Genomic DNA, 23,536 nt, shown 5'->3' with positions numbered 1-23,536 from the left:
GAATATCTACTTTATTTAATCTAATTTTTAACTATTGGCATAAATAGGATAAACTTTGTCCGTTGTGAGTTATCATGTCAGCTGCCAATGAGATATAAACCAGGTGTCACAAGTATTCATTATATTTCTCCTATGTATATAAATACTAAGACTCACCTTTCAAAACCTCATTAATATAATTTTTATGATAATATATTCGAAGTTCATCACTGATGGTAGAAATGTCCCAAACTCCATTTGCCATGATATAAATGTCCATATTTCCATAGCGAGATTTGATCCACTGCAGGACTTTACGTATCCCCCATGGTGCAACTGCCATCTCAGAATGAGTTTGGCGGTGAGAGAGAAAAGGAAAGAAGGAATGGGAGGGGGATGGGAATGTCAGCAATGTTACATCTCTCAGCAAACTCCCATCATGATCCATTTCATACTTGGTTCCATTTTTGGGTTTGTGCAAGATGAGCCTTGTGGTAAAGTGACTGATAGCAAAGAAATCAGCAGTTCCTTTAATCATCTGTCTTTCTTCCTTAGTGAAATATGGTAAGAAGGAACTGGAGAGACCTTTTTTATTTTTACAGTGGATATATTCCCTCATCTTATGTGGATAATCTCCAGTCTTGAAAATGGCATCTGCAAACCAGGCTATTTGGAATTGCAGGAGCCTCTCAGCAGCTCTCTTGTCGGATTCCAGGAAGGGATTTGCTTGTTCTGCCCAGTCAGCACGCAGTGTCAGAGACACAAGACCATGGTACTTATTTCTGTAGTCTCTATTATAAGTATGCCAGGCCAAGGCATGAGCAATGATCATATTATGTGCTGCCCTGTAGGTGTCGGGACTTCTCTGAACATTTATGTTTGGTTCATTCATAGTAAGCCACAATTTGACCAAATCACCAAATTCTTGAAAGCATAATTTTGCGTATTCATTGAAAGCAACAGCAGTCTGTCTACTGAGCCACCCTCCCTTCTTCAGCAGTAGTGCAGGTAAGTCAATATCACTGGATGTTGGGTGGTACAAAGTGATGGTGCTGGCAATATTTAGTTTTAACAATTCGCTGATAATACATCGGTAATAAATTAGAATGTTTCTGTTTACACTGGACAGACCGACATGGGGTAGGATCTGGGTCCACCTGAAGGCGAAGCTGTAGTGAGTCACATTCATCTTCCTCACCAATGCTACATGTTGCTTGAAGTTGCTGAAATCAGTGCATTTAAGTGGACGAGGCGACATAGTCATTCCATTGACTTTGTATAGTTTCTGATCTCCACTACAGTTCCAAATGTAAAGATTGTTGTCAACAAATTCAGGAGACAAAAACACATTGTTTACCTGAAACCAAAGAAAAAAGTAAGAAGGAGGCTTCCAGTTTTGGGTGTACTACTTTTACATTGTAGCTAACAAATGTGTAATTTTCTGATTTCAAAATTTCAATGAGAAAGGATCCATGCCATGCAACTTGAAGTTGAAAATGATCCATGTAATTCAGACAGAGATGTCTTACCTGCAGCACTGTTTCAGCAATTCCCCAGGAGAAGTTACAAGGAAACTGCCCATTCACCGTCTGGCTAATCTCAGTTACCGGAAAACCATTTTGTTCTATAATCTGTTTATAGAAGAATGCAGAGGATTTTGCAATCCTGGACTTGTTCTTACTGCTGAAATCCACATAAAACAAACCCCTTCTAATACTATAGTTAAACTGCCATTCAAAGCCATCCAGCAGAGACCAGGCAGTGTATCCAAACACGTTGACTCCATCAAAACGGATAGCTAGCCAGAATGAAAACAGAACAAATTAATGATCAAAAGGCATTAGGAGATATTGACTTTTTTATATATAAGCCTTTTTTGTCACATTATTGTCTATTTGTCTCACATTAACCAGCTTTCATTCCGCACAAGCGCGTGAAAGGGCAGTTTTCTATTTTGCTTCTATTTTTTTTCTCATTTTCTGCCCAAGTTTAAAGTATTGATTCTCTTCTGGGGAGTATCAGGCATCCTCTGGTACCTTGTACAAATGGAATCTATTCATGTGTGATAGTAAGTGTTGGTAAACTATTCAACCACAGGATGCAATCCAACTGAACATGATCCTGCCCTCATCCAGCTGAGAGGTTGTTTTCCCCTTATGGGAGAGCCTAAGACCAGGGGGCATAATCTCAGAGTAAGGGGTCACCCATTTAAAACAGAGATGAGGAGGAATTTCTTCTCTCAGAGGGTGGAATTCTTTACCGCAGAGGGCTGTGGAGGCTGAGTCGTTAATTATATTCAAGGCTGAGATAGACAGATTTTTAATCAGTAAGGGAATTAAGGGTTATGGGGAAAAGGCAGGAAAGTGGAGTTGAGGGTTACCAGATCAGCCATGATCTCATTGAATGGCAGAGCAGACTCGATGGGCTGAATGGCCTACTTCTGCTCCTACATCTTATGGTCTTATAGAACTTAAATATATGCACTTGTTGCAGCCAGTTAATGTACAGGACTGGGACATTGGCCAATCTTCACTTCCTAACCCAGAGGCACTGAGATCAGCTGTAGGATCCCATCTACCATCCGAGATATTCCCAGTCTGAATGACTCCTCTCCCCGCAGCTGTAATCAGTTAAGCCACTGAGGAGCAACAGGGGACAATCACGGCTTTTATTTTATCACATTTTATTCCTGAAGAATCTTTAATTGTGCTCATTTTAAGAGGTGCAACAGAGTTACTGAAGCTCCAATTTTCTGCTGCTCAGAAAAGCTTCCAACTTCCACCTATTTCCTTTGTTGACTGGAACAGTTCACATTAAAATCTGAGTAAGCAGTGGACGGTAGAGAAAGTGGGAATTGGATGATCGCTAGTGTGGGAAACTGTAAAAGTGTAGATGATAGAATTAGAAGCGTGGAATGGGTGATAGTGAGTGAGTGATAGTGGGAGTGGGGAGTGCGTGATAGTGAGAGTGGAGCATGGGTGATAGCGATTGATAGTGGGATTGGGTAATAGTGAATGAGTGATAATGAGAGTGGGCAGCTGATGATAGTGAGTGATAATGAGAGTGGGGAGTGGGTGATAGACAGAGTGGGTAGCAGTAAATGGAGAAAAAGAAGCAGGGAGGGAAAGAGAAAATTGATAATGAAAGGAGAGGGAAATGGATGGCATTCAAAGAGGGAAATGGGACTCATCAAAAGAAGGGGATATTAGGATGAATTCATGTAGCACCAGAGTTGTATCTCAACATAAGTTGGTTGGGAGTCTGCGCAGCCTCAGGAAAATCAGATGGGAACCAGGAAATGCAGACAGCAGCCCAGAATTTCCGATGGGATTTGGGATTGACAGAATCTGTTTCCTAAACATTGTGCATGATGTCAGAGATGACGGGTCCAAGGAGAGGGAATTCCCATGACTGAAGTTTCCTCGATCTCAGCCCCCCTACCAGCGAGACACCTCAACATTGGATGAACCAGGGCTGTTCAGCTAAAGGTGTGGAACTGGAGCCAATTGGGTTCTGCCCTTGAAATCCTTCAGGTCAACCCCACTATCAAAGCAACTGATTTACCTGTTTGCCAGCACTTATGGGTGCAATAGGTGCTGGGGTCATGCAGTACCACATTTACTCCACCCTCCTCTGGATGATGTGCCCACATTGGCATTTGTGCCCACTATATAGGAATACTACTGGGACTAAAGGATGGGCCTGATGACCTGCATCCTAGGGTCTTAAAAGAAGTGGTAGAGAGATAGTGGATGCATTGCTTGTAATCTTCCACAATTTCCTAGATTCTGGAAAGGTCCCTGCAGATTGGAATGCCGCAAATGTAACACCTCTGTTCAAGAAGGAGGGAGACACAAAGCCGGAGACTGACTTTCAGCCAGCTTAATGTCTGTCATTGGGAAAATGCTAGAATCCATTATCAAAGAGGTAGAAAATCATAATACCGTCAGCCAGAGTCAACATGGTTTTGTGAAAGGAATATTATGTTTGACAAATTTATTAGAATTCTTTGAGGATGTAACAAGCAGGGTGGATGAAGAGGAACCTGTAGAGTAATGTATTTGGTTTTCTCAAAGACATTCAATAAGGTGCCAGATAAAAGGTCACCATACAAGAGCTTATGGTGTTGGGCATGATATCTTAGTATGGATAGAGGACTAGCTAACAGGAAATAGACAGTCAGGATAAATGGGTCATTTCCAGGATGGCAAACTAACTAGTGGAGTGCCACAGGAATCGGTACTGGGGCCTCAACTACTTAGAATCTATATTAGTGACTTGGATGAAGGGATTGGACTATATTGTAGCCAAATTTGCTGATGATACGAAGATAGGTCGGAAAACGAATAGCGAGGAGGATATGGAGTCTGCAAAGGGATGTAGATAGATGGAGCGGGCAAATGGAGTTTAATGTGGAAAAATGTGAAGTTGTCCAATTTGGCAAGAATAATAGAAAAGCAGAATATTATTTAAATGGAGGGAGATGGCAGAATGCTGCAGTACAGAGGGATCTAGGTTTCCTTGTACATGAATCAGAAAAAGTCAGCATGCAGGAACAGCAAGTATTCGGAAAGTGAATGGAATGTTGGCCTTTCTTGCAAGGGGGTGCAATATGAAAGTGAGGAAGTCTAGCTGCAATTGTTCTGGCATTGGTGAGAACACATTTGGAGTACAGTGTAGAGTTTTGGTCACCTTACTTTAGGAAGGATATACTTGCACTAAAGCAGTTCAGAGAAGGTTCACTAAGCTGATTCCTGGTATGAGAGGTTTGTCTTATGAGGAAGGGTTGAGTAGGTTGGGCCTATATTCAATAGGGTTTAGAAGAATGACAGATGACCTTATTAAAACATATAAGATGTTCAGGGGGCTTGACAGGGTTAATGCTGAGAGGATGTTTCTCCTTGTGTGGATATCTGGAACTTGGAGGCACAGTTTCAAAATAAGTGATCTCCCATTTAAGACGAAGATGAGGAGGAATTTCTTCTCTGAGAGGGTTGTTAGTATTTGGAAGTTTCTTCCCCTGCGAGCGGTGAAGGCTGGGTCATTGAATATATTCAAGGCTGAATTAGACTGATTTTTGATTGACAAGGGAGTCAAGGGTTATGGGGGAGCAGGCTGGAAAATGGAGTTAAGGCCACTTTCAGATCAGCCATGATAATAATGGCAGAGCAAGCTTGAAAGACCAATGACCTACTCCTGCTCCTATTGCTTATGTTTTCTTATGTACCCAAGTAAATTCAGTGACCCTCCACCCTCAATGCTCCAGAGCAGAGGGCAGTGGCTCCCACTCTGCTGCACTTCCACTGTCAGAGATAAGATGGGAATTTTCAGCCTCCTTGTTTCCAAACTCAGAAGAGTAACCCATCTTCAGCAATTCCCACAGCAACCATCCTTATGCATCTCCCAATGTTAATGCCAAATGTGATGCAGTTATATGGAGTGGGCCAACAACCGTTAGGAACTGGGTTAAGACTGCCCAAACGTATTTCACAGAGAATGCATGTCGTAAAGAGACAGACCCAGAAGTGGAAGGATAATGCACCAATTCACTGCAACATTCACTACATCCTCTATTCCCAGTTTTACTCACCATTTGATCCAAAAATATTCTGCGAAGACTAATTTGTGTAAAAGTTTGAGTGACATTTGAACCCTGTTTCCACAACAAAGTAGTGCTGACTTTTATTCTGCTATTCACACCTACTCTGGATCAATCATTTGTTTCTTTAGTACTATCATTGCCACTCCCTTTGCTTTTGGTTCCATGACACCATTGTCATTTAATCTCTCCTGCTCTCTAACCTAATCCTGATCTCTTTTTCTGTTATTCCCCCTTTTTCAACAGCATAAAACTCTTCACACTCCTACCTCTCTTCATTTCTGAAGAAGAGACATATTGAACTATAAATGTTAACTCTGTTTCTCTCGCTAGAGGTGCTGCCAGACCTACTGAGTTTTTCCAGCACTTTTTGTTTTTATTTCAGGTCTCCAGCATCCGCAGTATTTTACTTATATTATGGTAATATTCTTATACAATATCAAAAGTTATAATTTAGCTTTGGTCATTAATTAGAGGTAAAAATGACAAGGTTGCCTATTGACTATTGGATATAGAGATGTTAACACTAAAACAGGCTCACCTTTTAACAACTCATTTAAGAACTTTTTCATAAGGTAAATAGCAATGGTGTCTTCTGTTTTAATATGGCTATCAGAAAACCATCCATTCTCTGCAATTAAGATCCTGGGGCTGTTGTATTCCAGCTTTATCCAGGTCAGGACCCGCCCAAGATGGAGAGACACGCAATCTCTAAGTTTGAGATTGTGTTGCAGTGATCGAAAGATATTTGGACCAAAAGAAAATGCAAAGAAATCTGCAGTTCTGTTGATGAAACTCTTTTCTTTTTCAGTGAATGTAGGTAAAGGCGGGTCAATTTGTGCTTTCAAGCTGTCAGGGTAGTCACCATCCACAAAGATTGGTTTGGCAAACCACCCGAGCACCAGGTCCATGGACAACTGGAAGCTTTTATAGTTGAAGCTGTTATTCTTTGGTTCAATCCAATGGGAGCCCAATACTATGGACACGAGGCCTTTCTGCAAATTGCGAAATTGCCTGTCATAAGTGTGCCAGACCGTTGCATGTGCCTGCAAGAAGAAAACAATATAATATTGAGCTGCTAACAATAGCAAATCTGACCAGAGATTCAAGACTCATTTTAAATATATGGAGCTGTGGGGCTGGATTTTATGCCCCCCACCTCACCCACCACCTCCGCCGGGTGTGTTTTCGGTTGGGTGGGGCACACAAAGTATGTCAGCTGCCCACCCCAACACCTTCCCACCCAACTCTCTCCTGTTCCCCATAATATGTGAGGTTGTGGGGGTTGTGGGGAAGGGAGGCCGAGCAGGCCACCACCGCCCAATGAAATCCAGCCCATGATTGTTCTCTAGGGCAATGTACAATATTGGCACAAATATATGCCAGTATGCAAATATCCACCCCGGATGCCTATAGTAGCAATTGTATGGTTGTAGGAAGGACGTTAGTTTAACGTCTGTCATTGGGAAATTGTTGGAATCCATTATTAAGGAAGTAGTAATGGGGCATTTGGAAAGTCAAAATGCAATCCCACAGAGTCAGCATGGTTTTATGAAGAGTAAATCATGTTTGACTAATTTGCTAGAGCTCTTTGAAGATGTGACAAGCAAAGTCATAATGGGAATCCTGTAGATGTAGTATATCTGGGCTTCCAGAAGGCCTTTGATAAGGTGCCGCACAAAAGATTAATACACAAGATAAGATCACCCGGAGTTAGGTGTAATATATTAGTTTGGATAGAGGATTGGCTAACCAACAGAAAGCAGAGAGTCGGGATAAATGGGTCTTTTTCTGGATGGCAAGCTGTAACTAGTGGGATGCCACAGGGTTCGGTCCTTGGGCCCCAACTATTTACAATCTATATTAATGGCTTGGATTCAGGAATAGAAGGTACTATAGCTAAATTTGCAGATGACACCAAAATAGATGGGAAAGTAAGTTGCAATGAAGAAATAAGAAATTTACAAATGGATATGGACAGGTTAGGTGAATGGGCCAAAATTTAGCAGATGGAGTTTAACGTGGATAAATGTGAGGTTATCCATTTTGGTCAGAAGAATAAAAAGGTGACTTATTATTTAAATGGAGAGAAATTTCAGAATGCTTCAGTGCAGAGGGATCTGGGTGTCCTTGTGCATGAATCGCTGAAAGCTAGTATGCAATTGCAGCAGGTAATAAGGAAGGCAAATGGAATTTTGGCATTTATTGCTAAAGGAATAGAGTATAAAAATAGGGAAGTGTTGTTGCAACTGTACAAGGCATTGGTGAGACCGCACCTGGAGTACTGTGCACAGTTTTGGTCCCCTTACTTGAGGAAGGATGTAGTTGCACTGGAGACGGTTCAGAGGAGGTTCACTAGATTGATTCTAGAGATGCGGGGCTTGTCTTATGAGGAGAGTTTGAGCAGTTTAGGTCTATACTCGCTAGAGTTTAGAAGGATGGGAGGAGATCTAATTGAGGTATATAAGATACTAAACGGGATAGACAAAGTAGACGTGGAGCAGATGTTTCCCCTTCTGAGGCATTCTAGAACGAGAGGCCATAGTTTTAGGCTAAGGGGTGGTAGATTTAAATCAGAGATGAGGAGGAATTACTTTTCTCAAAGGGTCGTGAATCTGTGGAATTCATTACCTCAGAGTGCAGTGGATGCTGGGACGCTGAATAAATTTAATGAGATAGTAATGGGTTTTGATAGTAATGAGTCACTAGATGAATTTTAATTAGTAATGGGTTGAAAAGTTATAGGGAGAGGGCGGGAAATTGGATGAGGCCGAAATGAAATCAGCCATGATCGTAATGAATGGTGGGGCAGGCTCGAGGGGCTGAATTGCCTACTACTGCTCCAAGTTCTTATGTTTTTATGTTCTTATGCAGTAAAGATTCAGGAGAATGGTTCCAAGGATGAGGAACTTTAGTTATGTTGATAGATTGGAAAAGTTAGAACTGTTCTGCTTAGAGAAGAGAGGGTGGGGTGAGATTTGATAGAAATGTATAAAATCATGAGCCTAGGCAGAGTAGATAGGGAAAAACTTCCCAAATGGCGGAAGGATCGAGAACCAAAGGACACCAATTTAAGGTGATTGACTAAAGAAGCAACAGCGACATGAGGAAAATCTTTTTCACGCAGCAAGCACTTCGGATTTGGAATGCACTGCCTGAGAGTTTGGTGAAAGCAGATTCAATCATAGCTTTCAAAACAGAATTGGATCATTATCTGAAGAGGTAAAATTTGCAGGGCCATAGCCCATAGGAAAAAGCCAGGGGAGTCACTAGATGAATTGCTCTTACAGGGAGCCGATGCAGACACAGTGGGTCAAGTGGCCTCCTTCTGTGCTGTAACCATTCTATGATTCTATGATCAGTGATCCTAACACTTGGGAAATCACAGGCTGAAAGTTTATCATCTCTCAGCGTGTACTTTCTGAGAATACTACTATCCACTGGGAGAGCTGGCTTGTGGGATCAGCCCCTGCATGGTATATATGGTACATCAAAACATTGTAATGACATTGCGTGACAATTACTCCTAATGAGTGAAACCTGGCAGTCCGGCAACATTATCTTCTTGGATTCTTTTCATTCTCTCCAATACTCTTTCCTCTTTTTCTGAAGTCAGCTACTGGTGCTGGCATACAGATTCATGGACTTCTGTAAATTGTGGTCAAACATGCAGAAAACAAAGGGGAAACGAGAGAAAATATACAAATGTAATATCAGCAATAGAACTAGCAGATGAGTGAGAGATTGATGCGCTTCTCACCTTACCATGTTCCAGGTTTGTATTCCAGGACTTATCCAATATTTGGAATTGATGGTTGGAGCAAACTCCTTTTTAATGCTGACCTTAACTACCTTTCTGCCTGTGGACTACCAAAAAGCAACCACAAATGCCTCTTCTATCCAAGTGTTCCTGGGAGATGAGCCACAGGCATTCATTTAGGATAGTGGCATGAACCAGGAAACCACCGTATCAAACCAGGAACATAGTAAAGCGAGAAGCACAGTATTCTCATGTTCACCTTCTATATCCCTTGCTTAATTTATATTTTCATATTTTCTGTTATTTTCCTTTTGGTTGCTCTTCCCTTTAATTTTAAGACCCCTTTGTTGAGAGGTTCATTAGTTATAAAACAATGGTCTGAATTTCATACTCGGTAGGCCCGGAAGCAGAATGCGCTCCTGCCTATGATTGGCCCCCGAGCACTATTTCACACTGACTGGTCAATAAACAGTCAGCCAGTGTGAAACGTGCGCTGAGAAAGCCTCAGCTCTGCTGGGCGGGGGTTGGGGGTGTGGGAAGAGGGCAGGCGCTGACAAAAGTGGGGGTGCAGGTGGCCGCCTCTAGCGAGCTCCCTGAAGGCAGACAGCTGCGGCGGAGCTGCCTCAGGGAGCTGCAGACCAGGGCAGATTAAATGACAAGAAAAAATGCACCAAACTGTGTCTATGCAACACATTCAAGCACCTCACAGAAACTCAAAAAATATCAGCCCCCAGATATCTTTTGTTATTATGTTTCACCCCACCCTTGGATGAGGTTTTGTTAAAAATGGGCTGCCCGCCTGCCCATTTTACCAGTGCGAGGAGCAGTCATCGCACGGGCAATGTAAAATTGTGGACAATAGGGTTTTTAATGACCTTAGTTGGCCCTTTAATTGTTGGCGGGTGTGGCCCCATCTCCCGCATGTGCCCACCAGCCTTGTGCACGATGACATCGGGACGCCCACCTGATCAACATAAAATTCTGGCCAATATCTTTTCTGGGGTGGGGAATATTGCTGATTTGCGCTGCTTCAGAAACAATGGGATTTCTCTCAGGCTTCTCCTGTTCCTTTGCTGTGGGAGATGAGAAGGCTCAGGAGATACAACACATTTTTTAAAAATAATTCAAGGAATGTGGGTGTCACTGGCTGGGCCAGCATTTTTATTGCCCATCCCTAGTTGCCCTTGAGAAGGTGGTGGTGAGCTGCCTTCTTGAATCGCTGCAGTCCATGTGGTGTAGGTACATGCACAGTGCTGTTAGGAAGGGGGTCCCAGAATTTTGACCCAGCGACAGTGAAGGAACGCTGATATATTTCCAAGTCAGAATGGTGAGTGACTTGGAGGGGAACTTCCAGGTGATGATGTTCCCATGTATCTGCTGCCCTTGTCCTTCCAGATGGTACTGATCGTAGGTTTGGAAGGTGGGGTCTAAGGAGCCTTGGTGAATTCCTGCAGTGCATCTTGTAGATGGTACACACTGCTGCCACTGTGTATCGGTGGGGGAGGGAGTGAATGTTTGTGGATGGGGTGCCAATCAGATGGACTACTTTGTCCTGGACGGTGTCCAGCTTCTTGAGTGTTGTAGGAGCTGCACTCATCCAGACAAGTGGGGAGTATTCCATCACACTCCTGACTTGTGCCTTGTAGATGGTGGGCAGGCTTTGGGGAGTCAAGAGGTGGGTTACTCGTTGCACAATTCCTAGCCTCTGAGCTGCTCTTGTAGCCACAATATTTATATGGCTAGTCCAGTTCAGCTTCTGGTCAGTGGTAACCCCCAGGATGTTGATAGAGGAGGATTCAGTGATGGTAATGCCATGAACACCAAGGGGTGATGGTCAGATTCTCTCTTGTTGGAGATGGTCATTGCCTTACATTTGTGTAGCGCAAATGTTATTTGCCACATGCCAGCCCAAGCCTGGTTATTGTCCAGGTCTTGCTGCATTTGGACATGGACTCCTTCAGTAGCTGAGGAGTATCTATTAGTGGGCTTGCTAACTTTTCCTGGTCATCTTCTTTCTCTAAGTCAGGATCATGCCCTTTTATGGGCCTTCTTCCTTTGGGGCCAAATCGATCTCCTTTCCAGGTTTTGGACAACAGCAAATCAACTGAAAAGAGTGTAATTGTGGAGACTTGCTGCCCTGAACAGTAATAAATGACTGACATTGCATTGCTTGGAAAAGGTTGCTGCTTCAAGTTGCTGCAGTTGCTTCATTTATGCAACAATATGCCATTTTGTTCCTTCCCGGCCAGAGGGAGGCTGCTTATAGTGGCTGCTAATAGCTTTTAATGAAGGCACTCTGAGAAAAATTGGACAGGGTCATGGTGATGTAACACTGGCAGGATGAATACCTGTTGGTAAAATGATCAAAGAGAAAAATCTAGCCCCAAGTGCCAGAAAAGTATTTAATTGTGGAAGACCCACAGCCAAGTCCAATCCTGTCATCATCAAATACCTGCCTGAGCACTATCCACTAAGGCAACACAGTACGGTGGTCAGAAAACCTCCCTAGATCAGGGGGAAAAGGCATTTCAGAGACTCCATGCTGCCACAGTTGAGGTAGGTAACTTAGCAACATGAACTTGCACATATATTGTGTCTTCAATGTAGTAAAACAGCCCAAGGGAATTCACAAGAGCGTTTGCAAGCAAAATTTGGCATCAATTCATGGTAGGACAGTTGACCAAAAGCTTGCCAAAGAGGATAGTTTTAAGCGATGTCATAGAGGAGAAAATGTTGAGATGGTCAAGGAGGGAATTCCAGAGCTTAGGGACTTTGGCAGCTAAAGGCACGACTGCCAAAAAGGAGCAATGAAAATTGGGATGTATAGAGACCAGGATTGGAGGAGTGCAGAGATATTGTAGGGTTGTAAGGCTGGAGGAGGTTACAAAGGTAGGGTTGGATGAGGCCTTGGAGGGATTTGAAAAGAAGGATGAGAATTTTAAAAACAAGGCATTGCCAGACTGGGAGCCAGTGTATGTCATCGAGCACAGCGGTGATAGGTAAATCGAATTTATTGTTAAAAGTAGGACACTGACTGGAGAATTTTGGATGAGCTCAAATATACCGAGGATATAAAATGGCAGCCGCTCAGGAGAATATTGGAAAAGCTGAGTCTAGACCTAACAAAGGCATGGATAAGGATTTCAGCGTCAGATAAGCTGAGGCAAGGGCAAAGACAGATGCTGGTTTTGGAGGTGAAAGTAGACAGTTTTGATGAGATAGTAGATATGGGCCAGAATTTTGATGTTGGCATGCAGGGGCGGGCCCGATATGTTGACACGTAAAATGACGCGCGGTGACATCGGGCGTGTGTCCCAACATCATTATGCGTCATTTAGATATTACATTCAGCAGGTGCGCACCGGAGGCGGCTGCGTGCCCACTGAATTGTCAACGGCCTATTAATGCCATTAAAAAACCAATTAAAGCACTTATCAACACTGCCTGTCCAACCCTAAGGTTGGTGGGCAGGCAAAGATCCTAAGCAGCCTTCCGTTTTTCAGGAAACCTGATCCATAGACGGGATGAGGTTTCCTGAAGTTTTTATTAAATAAATAAATACATTCTGATAAATTGACAAATATGTCCCAGCTCATGTGACACTGTCATGTATAAATGTATATATAAATGTATACATAAATGCAAACATGTATAAATAAGTTTGACCTGTCTTTATTAAAAAATTTCAATCTGAACTTCATCTCCTTGAGGCAGCTCTGTGGGTCAGGGAGTTTTCTGCACTTTTCCGGCCTTAATTGGCCCACCCACGTAAAATAGCAGCGCGCAACCGATCGTGGGCGGCAATCGGCTCCACCACCGCTCCCGACCAGCCCGCTCGACAGGCAGAAAATTCTCCCCTTGGGGGTGGAAACTCAGTTAAGGTCAAACAGGAAAGTAAGTTGCAAACAGTCTGTTTCAGCTTTAGACAGTGGTGTGGGAGAGGGCCGGAATCAGTGGTTAAGGATCAGAGTTTGTGGCAGGGCCAAAAGACAGTGGCCTTGGTCTTCCCAATATTTAGTTGGAGGAAATTTCCACTCATCCAGTTTTGTACAAACTGCATGTCTCAGATTTGTCATGCTGAGGGGTCAAGAGGGGTAATAGTGAGATAGAGCTTGATGTTGTCAACATACATGCGGAACCTGATGTTATCTTTTCAGATGATGTCAGTACAAATGAATGATTAGACTTGTGCACTTCAAGTCCACTTGTCTTCATTCTTTTACTAAGTCATCAGGGTGTTTCTGAATACTGAATTACAACTGTGCAACATAAGACTAACATGTCAATATTTGAGTTGCCTTGTTTTTATTGTATAATACATGCAACTTGATAGCCTTATAGAAAGATTGCAGGTTTCACATGCTGCTGGCTCCAGCTTCCTGTCCATGACATTTTAGCATTCAAATCCATCCATTCAATTTTAATGAGTTTAGTTGAGTCTAATCCAAGTTACTTCTGATAAGAACTAGACTCTGAACCTTGGTTCCATTTAATATTTATTTTTTTAACTTCAATTTTGTTTCCTGTATACATTCCTTAGTTGGAGATTTTTGTAGAGCACTGCGTACTGTTCCTGCCTCCAAGCCAGACACTGTAGGTTCATCTCCCTCCCCAAGACTTAATGGTCAAAGAAGTTGCATTCATAACGCAGCCAAACAGATCAGTTTGTTAGTCCTTCCAACACATGCCAATGGCAGGCAGTAAGAGTGGGAGAGATTCCTGGTCAGCCATGTGATGGAACAAAATTGGTGCTTCTACTATCATTATTCATAGCTCCAGGACTACAACATGTATGTAAAAGTGTATGATGCCATAGCAACTCAAACTCCTTGGGGTGGGGTGGGGGGTGGGGGGCAGTTGGCTGGATGGCTGGTATAGATCAGTTTGGTGCCAACAGCATTGAGCTCAATCCCCATTCTGGCTGGGGAGGATTTGGGACCTGCATCCTTGCCCTATTCCTGGTGCTATGGGTCAGATCTGCTTTTGGGTAAAGAACTGAAGAAGAATATATTCCTGTTGTCTAAAGCTTGTTACTGTTAAACTTAAAATTTTCACCTGTCTTTCTATTTCAGGTGCTTGTTGATCTGCTTTGTATTTCTAATTTTAAAAAAAATTCAGTGACTGGCCAGCTATCTTCCTGTGGCGGAGCAAGTTTTTTTATTCATTCAAGGGATGCGGGCATTGCTGGCTGGGCCAGGATTTGTTGCCCACCCCTGATTGTCCTTGAGAAGGTGGTGGTGAGCTGTCTTCTTGAAGCTGTAGTCCATGTAGTGTAGGTACACCCACAGTGCTGTTAGGAAGGGAGTTCCAGAGTTTTGATCCAGCAACAGTGAAGGAACGGCGATATAGTTCCAAGTCAGAGTGGTGTGTGGTTTGGAGGGGAACTTCCAGGTGCTTGCTGCCCTTGTCCTTCTAGATGGTAGTGGCCTTAGGTTTGGAAGATGCTGTCTAAGGAGTTTTGGTGAGTTTCTGCAGTGGGGCCCCATTGGACATGAAGGTTAGAACTAAATCAATCTTCTGTGGTAGACCCAAGGCTGGCAGGGCTGTAATACTCCAATGATCGTGGTTCATAATGGGACTTGGTGGGTTAGACTTGTCACTGAGGCTGTGATTTTAACCACTCGGATAACCTTGCTAGCTAATGTCTCAATGGGCAGGATGGCTTTGTCTACAGGCAGGTAGCAGGAGGCTTATGCTTTGTGCCAGTGAACAGCATGACTTTCCAGCCGTAACCCTTCCTACACTTGGGGGTTCCTAAACCTTGTTTTTTGACTAAACTGCATCTAAACTCTCAGTACTTGGGAGCAAGAGGTGTGGTCCTGCAAGTGGAGAGTTTAATATTCCACAAAAGCAAACAGAAACTCTACCTGTCTGGATTTCTCAATAGCTTAGATTGGAGATTCTTAAACATGTGGAGGCAAGGGGCCTGGCTGAGGTGTTAAATGAATACTTTGCATCTGTCTTTAACAAGGAAGCCCAAGCTACCGAGGCCACAGTGACAGAGGAGGAAACTCTGTCATTAGAAGAGTTCAAAATTGATAAGGAGCAAGTATTTGGGATAGAATTAGTAGTCACATTGAAAAATGTGGGTTGATTAGGAAGAGCCAGTATGGATTTCTAAAGGGGAAATTATGTTTAACTAACTTGCTGGAGTTTTTAGAAGAGGTAACTGTAATGACTTGATGGAGCAGGCAGGTTTCAACAAGAAACAGATAACTTTAAACTTCATTTCAGGGAGCCTTTCAGGTGCTATATGCTAGACTAGGACTCTTGTCAAGAAGCGCCCACCCCTGGATTACCCGCGCTTGGGGCTTGTTGACTGGAGCCTTCCAGAACATCACGCAACCCCTGACAGACAGCAGAAAAAGCAAAGTTACTGCATTTCCTCCCCCTTTAGTTTTCTTTTATAATTTCTATTTACAGGGGAACATTAAATATCCAACAATATATACATAAGTACAACTTCAGATAAGTAAAGAGCAAGTTTCTGTAGTGCTCTGCTTATACAGCTAGATTGGCATAGCTCTACCACTTGAGGTTCCACAACAGGATCAACAGGGTCTAGAACTGCAGCATGAGGCACATCATTAGAAAGTGGCAGTTCAGGGTTTGGCAACTGTACAGAAATATTAGGCATGTCTATTCTAGGTCGGTCTGTCACCTCAGGAATTGACAGTTCCACATTAATCACAGGTGGAATAGTTGCTTGTTGGAATGTCTCTCTAACATGAATATGATCTACATGCTTATGGACAATTCTACCTTCCACTTGTACTTGGAAAGATAACAGACCAGTCTCTGAGACATTAGTTCCAGGAACTCAACAAAGCCCACATCCGAAATTTTGGATGAATACTGTGTCGCTTACACTGAATGTGTGAGTTTTTCTCCTGAGGTGTTTGGTATTTACACATCTGGTCACTAGGTGGTGCAGTACTGCAGTTCAAATTAAGAGGGCAACTAGTGTTGAATGCAGTTCAGTTAGTGAAACATAGTTAGATCGCTGCGTGCCTGTTGTTACATACAAGTGTAGGTTTTTTGCATAACTTCTTACCCAATCAATGAGTTTCGCAGTTACTGAATGCCACAAGAATGAAAAACAATGGGCTATGTGAAACAAGAGTGTGCAAGTGAACTTGATCCACAGGATAATGGAAAATATCTTTGTGTCTCTTATTTCTCCATATAGATCTTCAGTAAAAGCACCCAAAGGTTTTGCCCTTTCCATCAATTTCCAGCAATATTTTGGCAGCACCAAAATATGTGCTGAGAATATTAGCTCCTGTCCAATACAATATGTTTGAAAGAAATTCTTAGTGCATTTGCTGCCTTAAACTGTGGTGGCAGGAATGTTTAAGTTGTTCAAAATATTGTTACAATTAAAGGTAGTTACAATTAAAGGTGGCTTTTGTGCACCAGATGGTGTAGTATTGAGCCAACTCGGTTGGGGAGGTGGGGGTGGGGGGTTGGTGGTGTGGTGGTGGGGGTAGGTATGCAGTGGGTAGGTGACAGGTAAATTGCTAATCTGTATTGAGTCAGCTGATCACAGATGATTGGCCACATGGACTCCGGAGAGGAACAGAAATGGCGGGGAGGGGTTTATAATTTAAACCTAGTTTGCCCTGCAGGAAATTATCAAGATTAAGTCTGCCTCACATTTAACATGCAGTCCAATTTTACTTTCTAATAAAGTCACCCCCTTCAATGGCACAACCATGTCTGAGTCCTCCACCATAAATATCCTGGGGGTTTCCATTGACCAGAAGTTGAATTAGACCAATCAAATTAACAGCATGGCAATGTGTTATATGTGATTCTCTTATAGCCTCTCAACTATCCACAAGGCTCAAGTCAGAAGTTCGATGGAATACAACACTTTCTTGGACATGTGTCATCACAAAAAACATTTAGCACCGTGCAGGAAAGAACAGTTCGCTCGATGGGTGCCACTTCCACTGAACTTAATTTCTGGCCATCGCATATGCGATCTACAGAATGTACTGCAACAAATTATCAAGGTTACATCAAGTATCTCCCTTTCCTGTGACATATATCACTGAGAAAGATACCTGTAAGTTCTGTCCATATCACACAGCATACTAACTTAGCTGCATATCATCATTCTTTCATGGTGCTCCATCAATGTCCTGGAATTCTCTACCTAACTATTGTGGGAACGCAAGCAATTCAATGAAAGGCCCCATAGCACCTTCTCACAGCACTTCGGGATGGGCACTAGATGTGATCTTTTCGTCCTGAGAACATTAATAAAAAGTGGGTTGTGTATTGAGGGCAAGATCAGCTAATTCAGCATGGACTGGAAATTGAATCAGACTTTTTCCTTCCTCATTCTTGTTTCAAATCCCTCCATACCTGCTTTCCACCCTACGGCTGCAACCTCCTCCCGTCTTACAGTCCATCACACACGTTCTGTTCTTCTGACTTGGGTCTACCGTGGTTTCCCATCTTCTATCCTGTTGATGATGGCACCTCAGGTACCACTTCCCTGAATTCTCAAACTCTTTACATGGTGTCAGTTTGGTTCATTTGGTAACACTGCTGCTTTGAGTTAGAAGGCTGTGGATTTAAGTCACACTCCAGGACTTGAATGCATAATTCAGACCAACAATGTATCACTGAGGGAGAACTGCTTTGGAAAGGTGCTATTTTTGAGATAAGATATTAAGCTGATGCCTCATCTGATTTTTAATTAGATGTAAAAAAATCTTATGGAACCTAGGGAAGAAGAGCATATGGACATACGAATTAGGAGTAGGCCACTCGGCCCTTCGAGCCTGCTCCACCATTCAATAATATCATGGATGATCTGATTGTAACCTCAACTCAACATTCCCACCTACCCCCGATAACCTTTCACCCTCTTGCTTATCAAGAATCTATCTAACTTCACCTTAAAAATATTCAAAGACTCTGTTTCCACCGCCTTTTGAGGAAAAGAGTCCCAAAAGCTCACAAACCTCCAAAAAAAATTCTTCTCATATCTGTCTTAAATGGGCAACCCCTTATTTTTAAATGGTGGTCCCTAGTACTAGTTTCTCCCACAAGAGGAAGCATCCTCTCCATATCCACCCTGTTAAGACCGCTCAGGATCTTATATGTTTCAATCAACTCACTTCTTACTCTTCTAAGCTCCAGCAGATACAAGCCTAGCCTGTCCAACCTTTCCTCATAAGACAAGAAGACTGCTCCGTAAGCATAGAGCTCTCTGGATGTTGGCAGACACTTCTATAACCATCATCACTAAAATAAACAGTTTAAATAGTCATTCTTCTCATTTGTGGAACAAATAGAGAAAATGTTGGAAATTCACAGCTGGTTACAGCATGATTGTATTCCTGAAACACCATAATCTGTTTTTTTTTTCTGTTCAGGTGCAGGATGCCCCATTGTATTTTCAACTGTTTCTGTTTATTTCAGATTTTTGGCATTTGGAGTTTTCCTCTTTTATTTTGCTGTTTATGGGATCCTGCTATGCGAAAATGGACTTTCTACATTTACCTGCACAACAATGTGGCTGCACTTTAAAACCTAGTCCTTAAGGTGGTTCGCAAAGGCAAATTTGTTCATTTTTTATCTGCAAAACTGCTCCTTCTTGCCACCTCTCTACCCAACTGCTCAAAATTGTGCTTAAAATCATACTTTTGATCACCTCCTATAATTTCTCTACTGCTGCCTTCTCAATGTCCTCTGATAACAGCACTTGAGAAGTTTTGCACATGGTTCAGTTTCACACTCAGCAGAATTCTCTGTCAACTGACGTGGGGAAGCAACAAATTCCCAAATTTACCCAAACATTCAGGGCATGAAATTTTGTGGTGGTTTTGCTGGTCTCCCACTGAAGTTACTATGGATTTTCACAGCCATTGCCTTTTGCAAAGTGCTCCAAGGTGCTTAAGTGTTCAAACTAAAATCCTGATTTAAAGGTAGTCCATGAGACTTGACTACCTAGCCTAAGAACCATCATTCCTGTGATGATTGACTGCATCTACTGGGACATATTTTCTTCTGTAACTAAAAGTTTTGGAGCAGTTTTCTGGGGAAAGGGAATAGAGTAAAGAAAGAGAAAAAGTGATTAATACAGAGAAAAGTAGTTTTGTTTTGGAGGTGTGTGGGAGAATAAGCAGTACTTATCAAGCATTAATAAAATGACAGATAAGCTGGACCTGACATCTACGTGCATGCAATACCATTTTAGCTTTTAAACTTCAAACCTAAAATGGAAATTCCTGTATGTGTCAGAGTGACCAACTGTCCTTTCTTTTACGGGATTGTAATTGAACCCACTGTCCCAGGTCCCAGGCTGGGTGAAACCGGGACACCATTTTTCATGTAACTTGGGCTTTTAAATCTTGTGCATGTGCAATGACTGATCTCCTTCAGTTTTCACTCCTCACTTCTCTGGAAATACCAATAACCAGCCCCCAACTGCCGCTCCCCCCTCCTCACAGCTCTGGAACTCCACTGTGCTCTCACAGCTCTGGCAGTACCACCACCACCGTGCTCTCTTCCCCCCACAACCCTCACAGCTCTGGCAGCAAACCCCCCCACCTCTTCACTGCCCTGTTCCCCCATGCCAGAGTGTCCCTTATTTTTGCAACAGCTGGTCACCCTGGTATGCTTTAATGTGAAATAAATCTCTACTTCAGTCACTTTTTGTTTGGGACATTTGAAGGTGCTCATGGTTGGGGATTGGGAGCTGCTGCTATTTGATACCTCAAAAAATTTACCCCAGAAAAGGTGGGAGGAGAACCTCTGGACAAAGGGTGCCACCAGCCTAAAATAGACAGGAATTCCACTCTCCCAGCTTGTTACTGCATTGCTGAAAATACACCAGGACTGCAGTAAACCCTCTGTATATTCTATTATCGAAGAATATGTTTAAATGGGAAACATACAGTTGTACTGTTGTGCCATGGTAGTCCCCACTGGTGTGCTCAGAGAGGCCAGTGTGGCATTGCAGTGGGTCCCAGCAAAGCCAAGAACAAAGGAATGCTCAAGGGATAGACTTCCCACACCCTCTGGCATAATCACCTCTTATAATCTTGCAGCATCTATCCCTTCTGAGACCCAAAAGCAGCATGGGTACAATGGGGTTGTGTGCATCTGGTCATTCCAAAATTGTAGTAAGTGTTCCCATGCTACTCCATGGTACATGGTACTAGTATATATTTGACATGCGGGACACTTCATGGTACACAACTAGCATACACCTCCAATGGGATTCCAGGTTACATAACTAAATGGAGTACAATAACAAAAAGGTTGGACACCCTTGCTATAGTTATAGTCTGTTTAGATACTTTAGAACCTACTCCATAGACTGCGTTCAGAAAAATAAACATTGTAGAGGTCAAATTATAAGTAATGAACCATTTATTTAGTGCTTCTTGTTTAATTTAAAAGTTATACAAGACAATTTTTAAAACCTTCTACACAGTATTAGTATTATTCTGGAGTTAGGCCAGCTGGCCAACAAGAGCTTATATTCATGTGGTGACTTGCATATAATGAGAAGTTGAGGGAGGGGAGGGAAGGAAGACTAAACAGTCTCAATCTTTGAGACGATACTCTGAAACACTTGAAGGGGATAGAGGGCACTCGAGGCAGGGACAAGGCAACAAATCAAGAGCTACATAAACATCATCCAGAGTAAAATCCCTTTTCCATGAAAAGCAGGAGTATAAAAGCAAAATGCTGCAGATGCAGGAAACTGCAAGGTGTTCTGAAGAAGAGTCATACTTGACTCGAAACATACTGTTTCTCTCTCCACAGACGCTGCCAGTCATGCTGATTATTTCTAGCACTTTCTGTTTTTATTATAACAGCAGGGGAATGTCTGTTATCTCCATAATTAATGATCCACTAACAGATTAATGTTCCCAAAAATCAAGGCTGTACGTTCCCATGATTTCATTAACATGTCATTCATTTTGGAGAAAAACGGAACATTTCTGTAACGTTAAATGAAAGAAGTCAAGAAAAGAAATTTCTGTTTTGTTTACCTTAATCAAGTTGTGCCCTACAGTATACATTGCTGCAAGGTTCTCTTTCTGTCCAGGGGGATATTTCCCTGTTTTGTATCCATGCCAGGCAATTAGGAAAGGATTGTAGATGGTGATCCAAAATTTAACACGATCCCCAAACGCCTGAAAGCAGAATTTAGCATATTCATTAAATATATTAATCATTGCCTCGCTGCTCCAGCCTCCGTACTGCTCTTGCAATGCTAAAGGCAGATCCCAGTGGTAGAGGGTGACAATGGGAATTATTTTTCTCTGTATCAGGGAGTCGATAAGTGTATTGTAGTACTGAAAACCCTTGTTGTTGACAGACCCCACCATTCCATTTGGAAAAAGACGGGGCCAGGAGATGGAGAAGAGGTAAGAAGTGACTCCCAGGGATTCGAGAGCTGTCAAGTCCTTGTCGAAGGAGGTGTAGCTGTTACTGGAGATATCTGCAGTTGCGTTGTTGAATCTGAAGTATTCAGTGTGGGTAAAGTGATCCCAGATAGAAGGTCCTTTTCCATCTGTCTTCCAACTTCCTTCGATCTGAAATGCAGAACTTCCCACACCCCACATAAAGTTTCTGGGAAAGGTGTCATACAAGAAAAGCTTGCTATTCTTCATATAATTGTGGCTCCATTTGTTTTCCCAGACAGCCTTTCCTGCTCCTGGATCTCCTTGAACAGCAACGCTTGCTCCAATATAAAGCAAAAGGAGAGCTATGAAAAGTCTCCTTAACCCACGCTCACTCATCATGCGCATGTGGATCCCAAAACAGACCTCAGTCAGTTCATTATTGTAAAAACAATACTGAAACACGGCAGTCTGGCTCCATTAAAAGTGAACCAAGCAGTAGTTTAAGTGCGTGGTTATATCTGATCTCTGTCAATGATTAGCTACTTCTGGACTTCTAGCCATGGGCTGTTTAAACATTGTTGCTGAAACAGCACATTGGACAGGTCGGTGTCAAAATTCATCATCTACAAGGTGTACAATAATGCTGGAAAAACATCTATATAATGTAATGCAAGCCACTAACAATGAATTATTATCTATGTGTCTATCTATTTACCTATCTATCAATCTAATCTATCTACACTACTGGAACTACATGACATAGCTTGTGAAATGATAGGAGTGCTGTACTACGTAACACATTATATATTATCTCTGAAGCCTCTCCCTACACCCACAACAATTGATTTCCTCTGACATTTTGTGCAAACAACATAAAACCTCTTCCTGTAGCAGTTTCTCTTCATTTTCTTCATTTTCCATTCTTTTTTGTGGTGTACTCTGTACTTTTTTCTCTCTTTCCCATTCCTGAAAATGCACAAGCCATAATCCTGGTAGATATGCTAGGATTGTATCTGCCAGTGTCCCCTAGCACTGGCCCTCCTGGAGTCAGTGGGAAAGTACCTCGTTAGCAGGCGGGTTTATGTGCAACTGGGGGAATTCTCAGGTGCTTGCCTGCTCTATATGGGAAACTCCAGAATTTAACAGCCATCAGGGTGGGTGGCCTCCCTGCAGATCTCAAGGTTATGCGTTGGCCCCATGTGGCACTTAAACTAACACACGGGGTGTGGATCCAAGTCTGAGTGTATCACACAGGCCAAATTTATTCATTAATTCTGTTTTACTCTTCCTTAAGTCTCTCCTCCCTTCGGTCTTTTATCTCTTTTGTTTGTCTCCAAGATCTCTGTGTGATTCTCACTCATGTTCCCTCACTGAAGTCTTCAATACAATTTTCATTGCTTGCTGAGAATGGGCATATCACAAGAATTCCACACAGACCCCCCATGAGTTTCCAGCCATTCACTTTATACATGTCAGCAGTGTCATGTTGTAAAATTACCCCTAATATACCTTTCCTGTCTCTTTTAGACCTCAGGCAGACAGGAAGCTGGAAGACAACCAGTATTGAATTGGAAGAAAATGCTGCAGCAATATGGGCAGTCAATTAAGGTATTGGTAAGGGACAGGCTCGGAGGAAACTGTAATGCTGCCACAGGGATGAATCAAAGGGCTTGGGTTTGGAGCCTGGTCATTAGTAAAAGGGAGCAGTGGAGCTGAAAATAATCATGGGTGGGCTGGGGATTGAAGGTTGGTATCTGCGAATATGCCAGGTATTTTAAGATGACTGGGTTTTAGGAACAGGAATGGAGAGATTGCGCA

The 23,536-nt window shown here is 42.6% G+C and overlaps 1 protein-coding gene across 1 annotated transcript in view; it reads right to left on the bottom strand.

The window, feature by feature from the left end:
- Positions 1-22,114, bottom strand: part of LOC121275361 (beta-klotho-like) — a 30,435-nt gene extending 8,321 nt beyond the window's left edge. Inside the window, exons 1-4 of the mRNA XM_041182880.1 lie at positions 21,362-22,114; positions 6,120-6,624; positions 1,509-1,777; positions 157-1,336 (exon numbers count right to left, since the gene is read on the bottom strand). Of these exons, the coding sequence (XP_041038814.1) occupies positions 157-1,336; positions 1,509-1,777; positions 6,120-6,624; positions 21,362-22,114 (2,707 nt within the window). The remainder of the gene's footprint in view (positions 1-156; positions 1,337-1,508; positions 1,778-6,119; positions 6,625-21,361) is intronic.
- Between the last annotated feature and the right edge of the window lie 1,422 nt (positions 22,115-23,536).

The sequence above is a fragment of the Carcharodon carcharias genome, chromosome 1, assembly GCF_017639515.1.
Source record: "Carcharodon carcharias isolate sCarCar2 chromosome 1, sCarCar2.pri, whole genome shotgun sequence".
NCBI lineage: Eukaryota > Metazoa > Chordata > Chondrichthyes > Lamniformes > Lamnidae > Carcharodon > Carcharodon carcharias.
The sequence above is the reverse complement of the archived record's forward strand: the minus strand, read 5'-3'. Positions and strand labels throughout refer to the sequence as shown.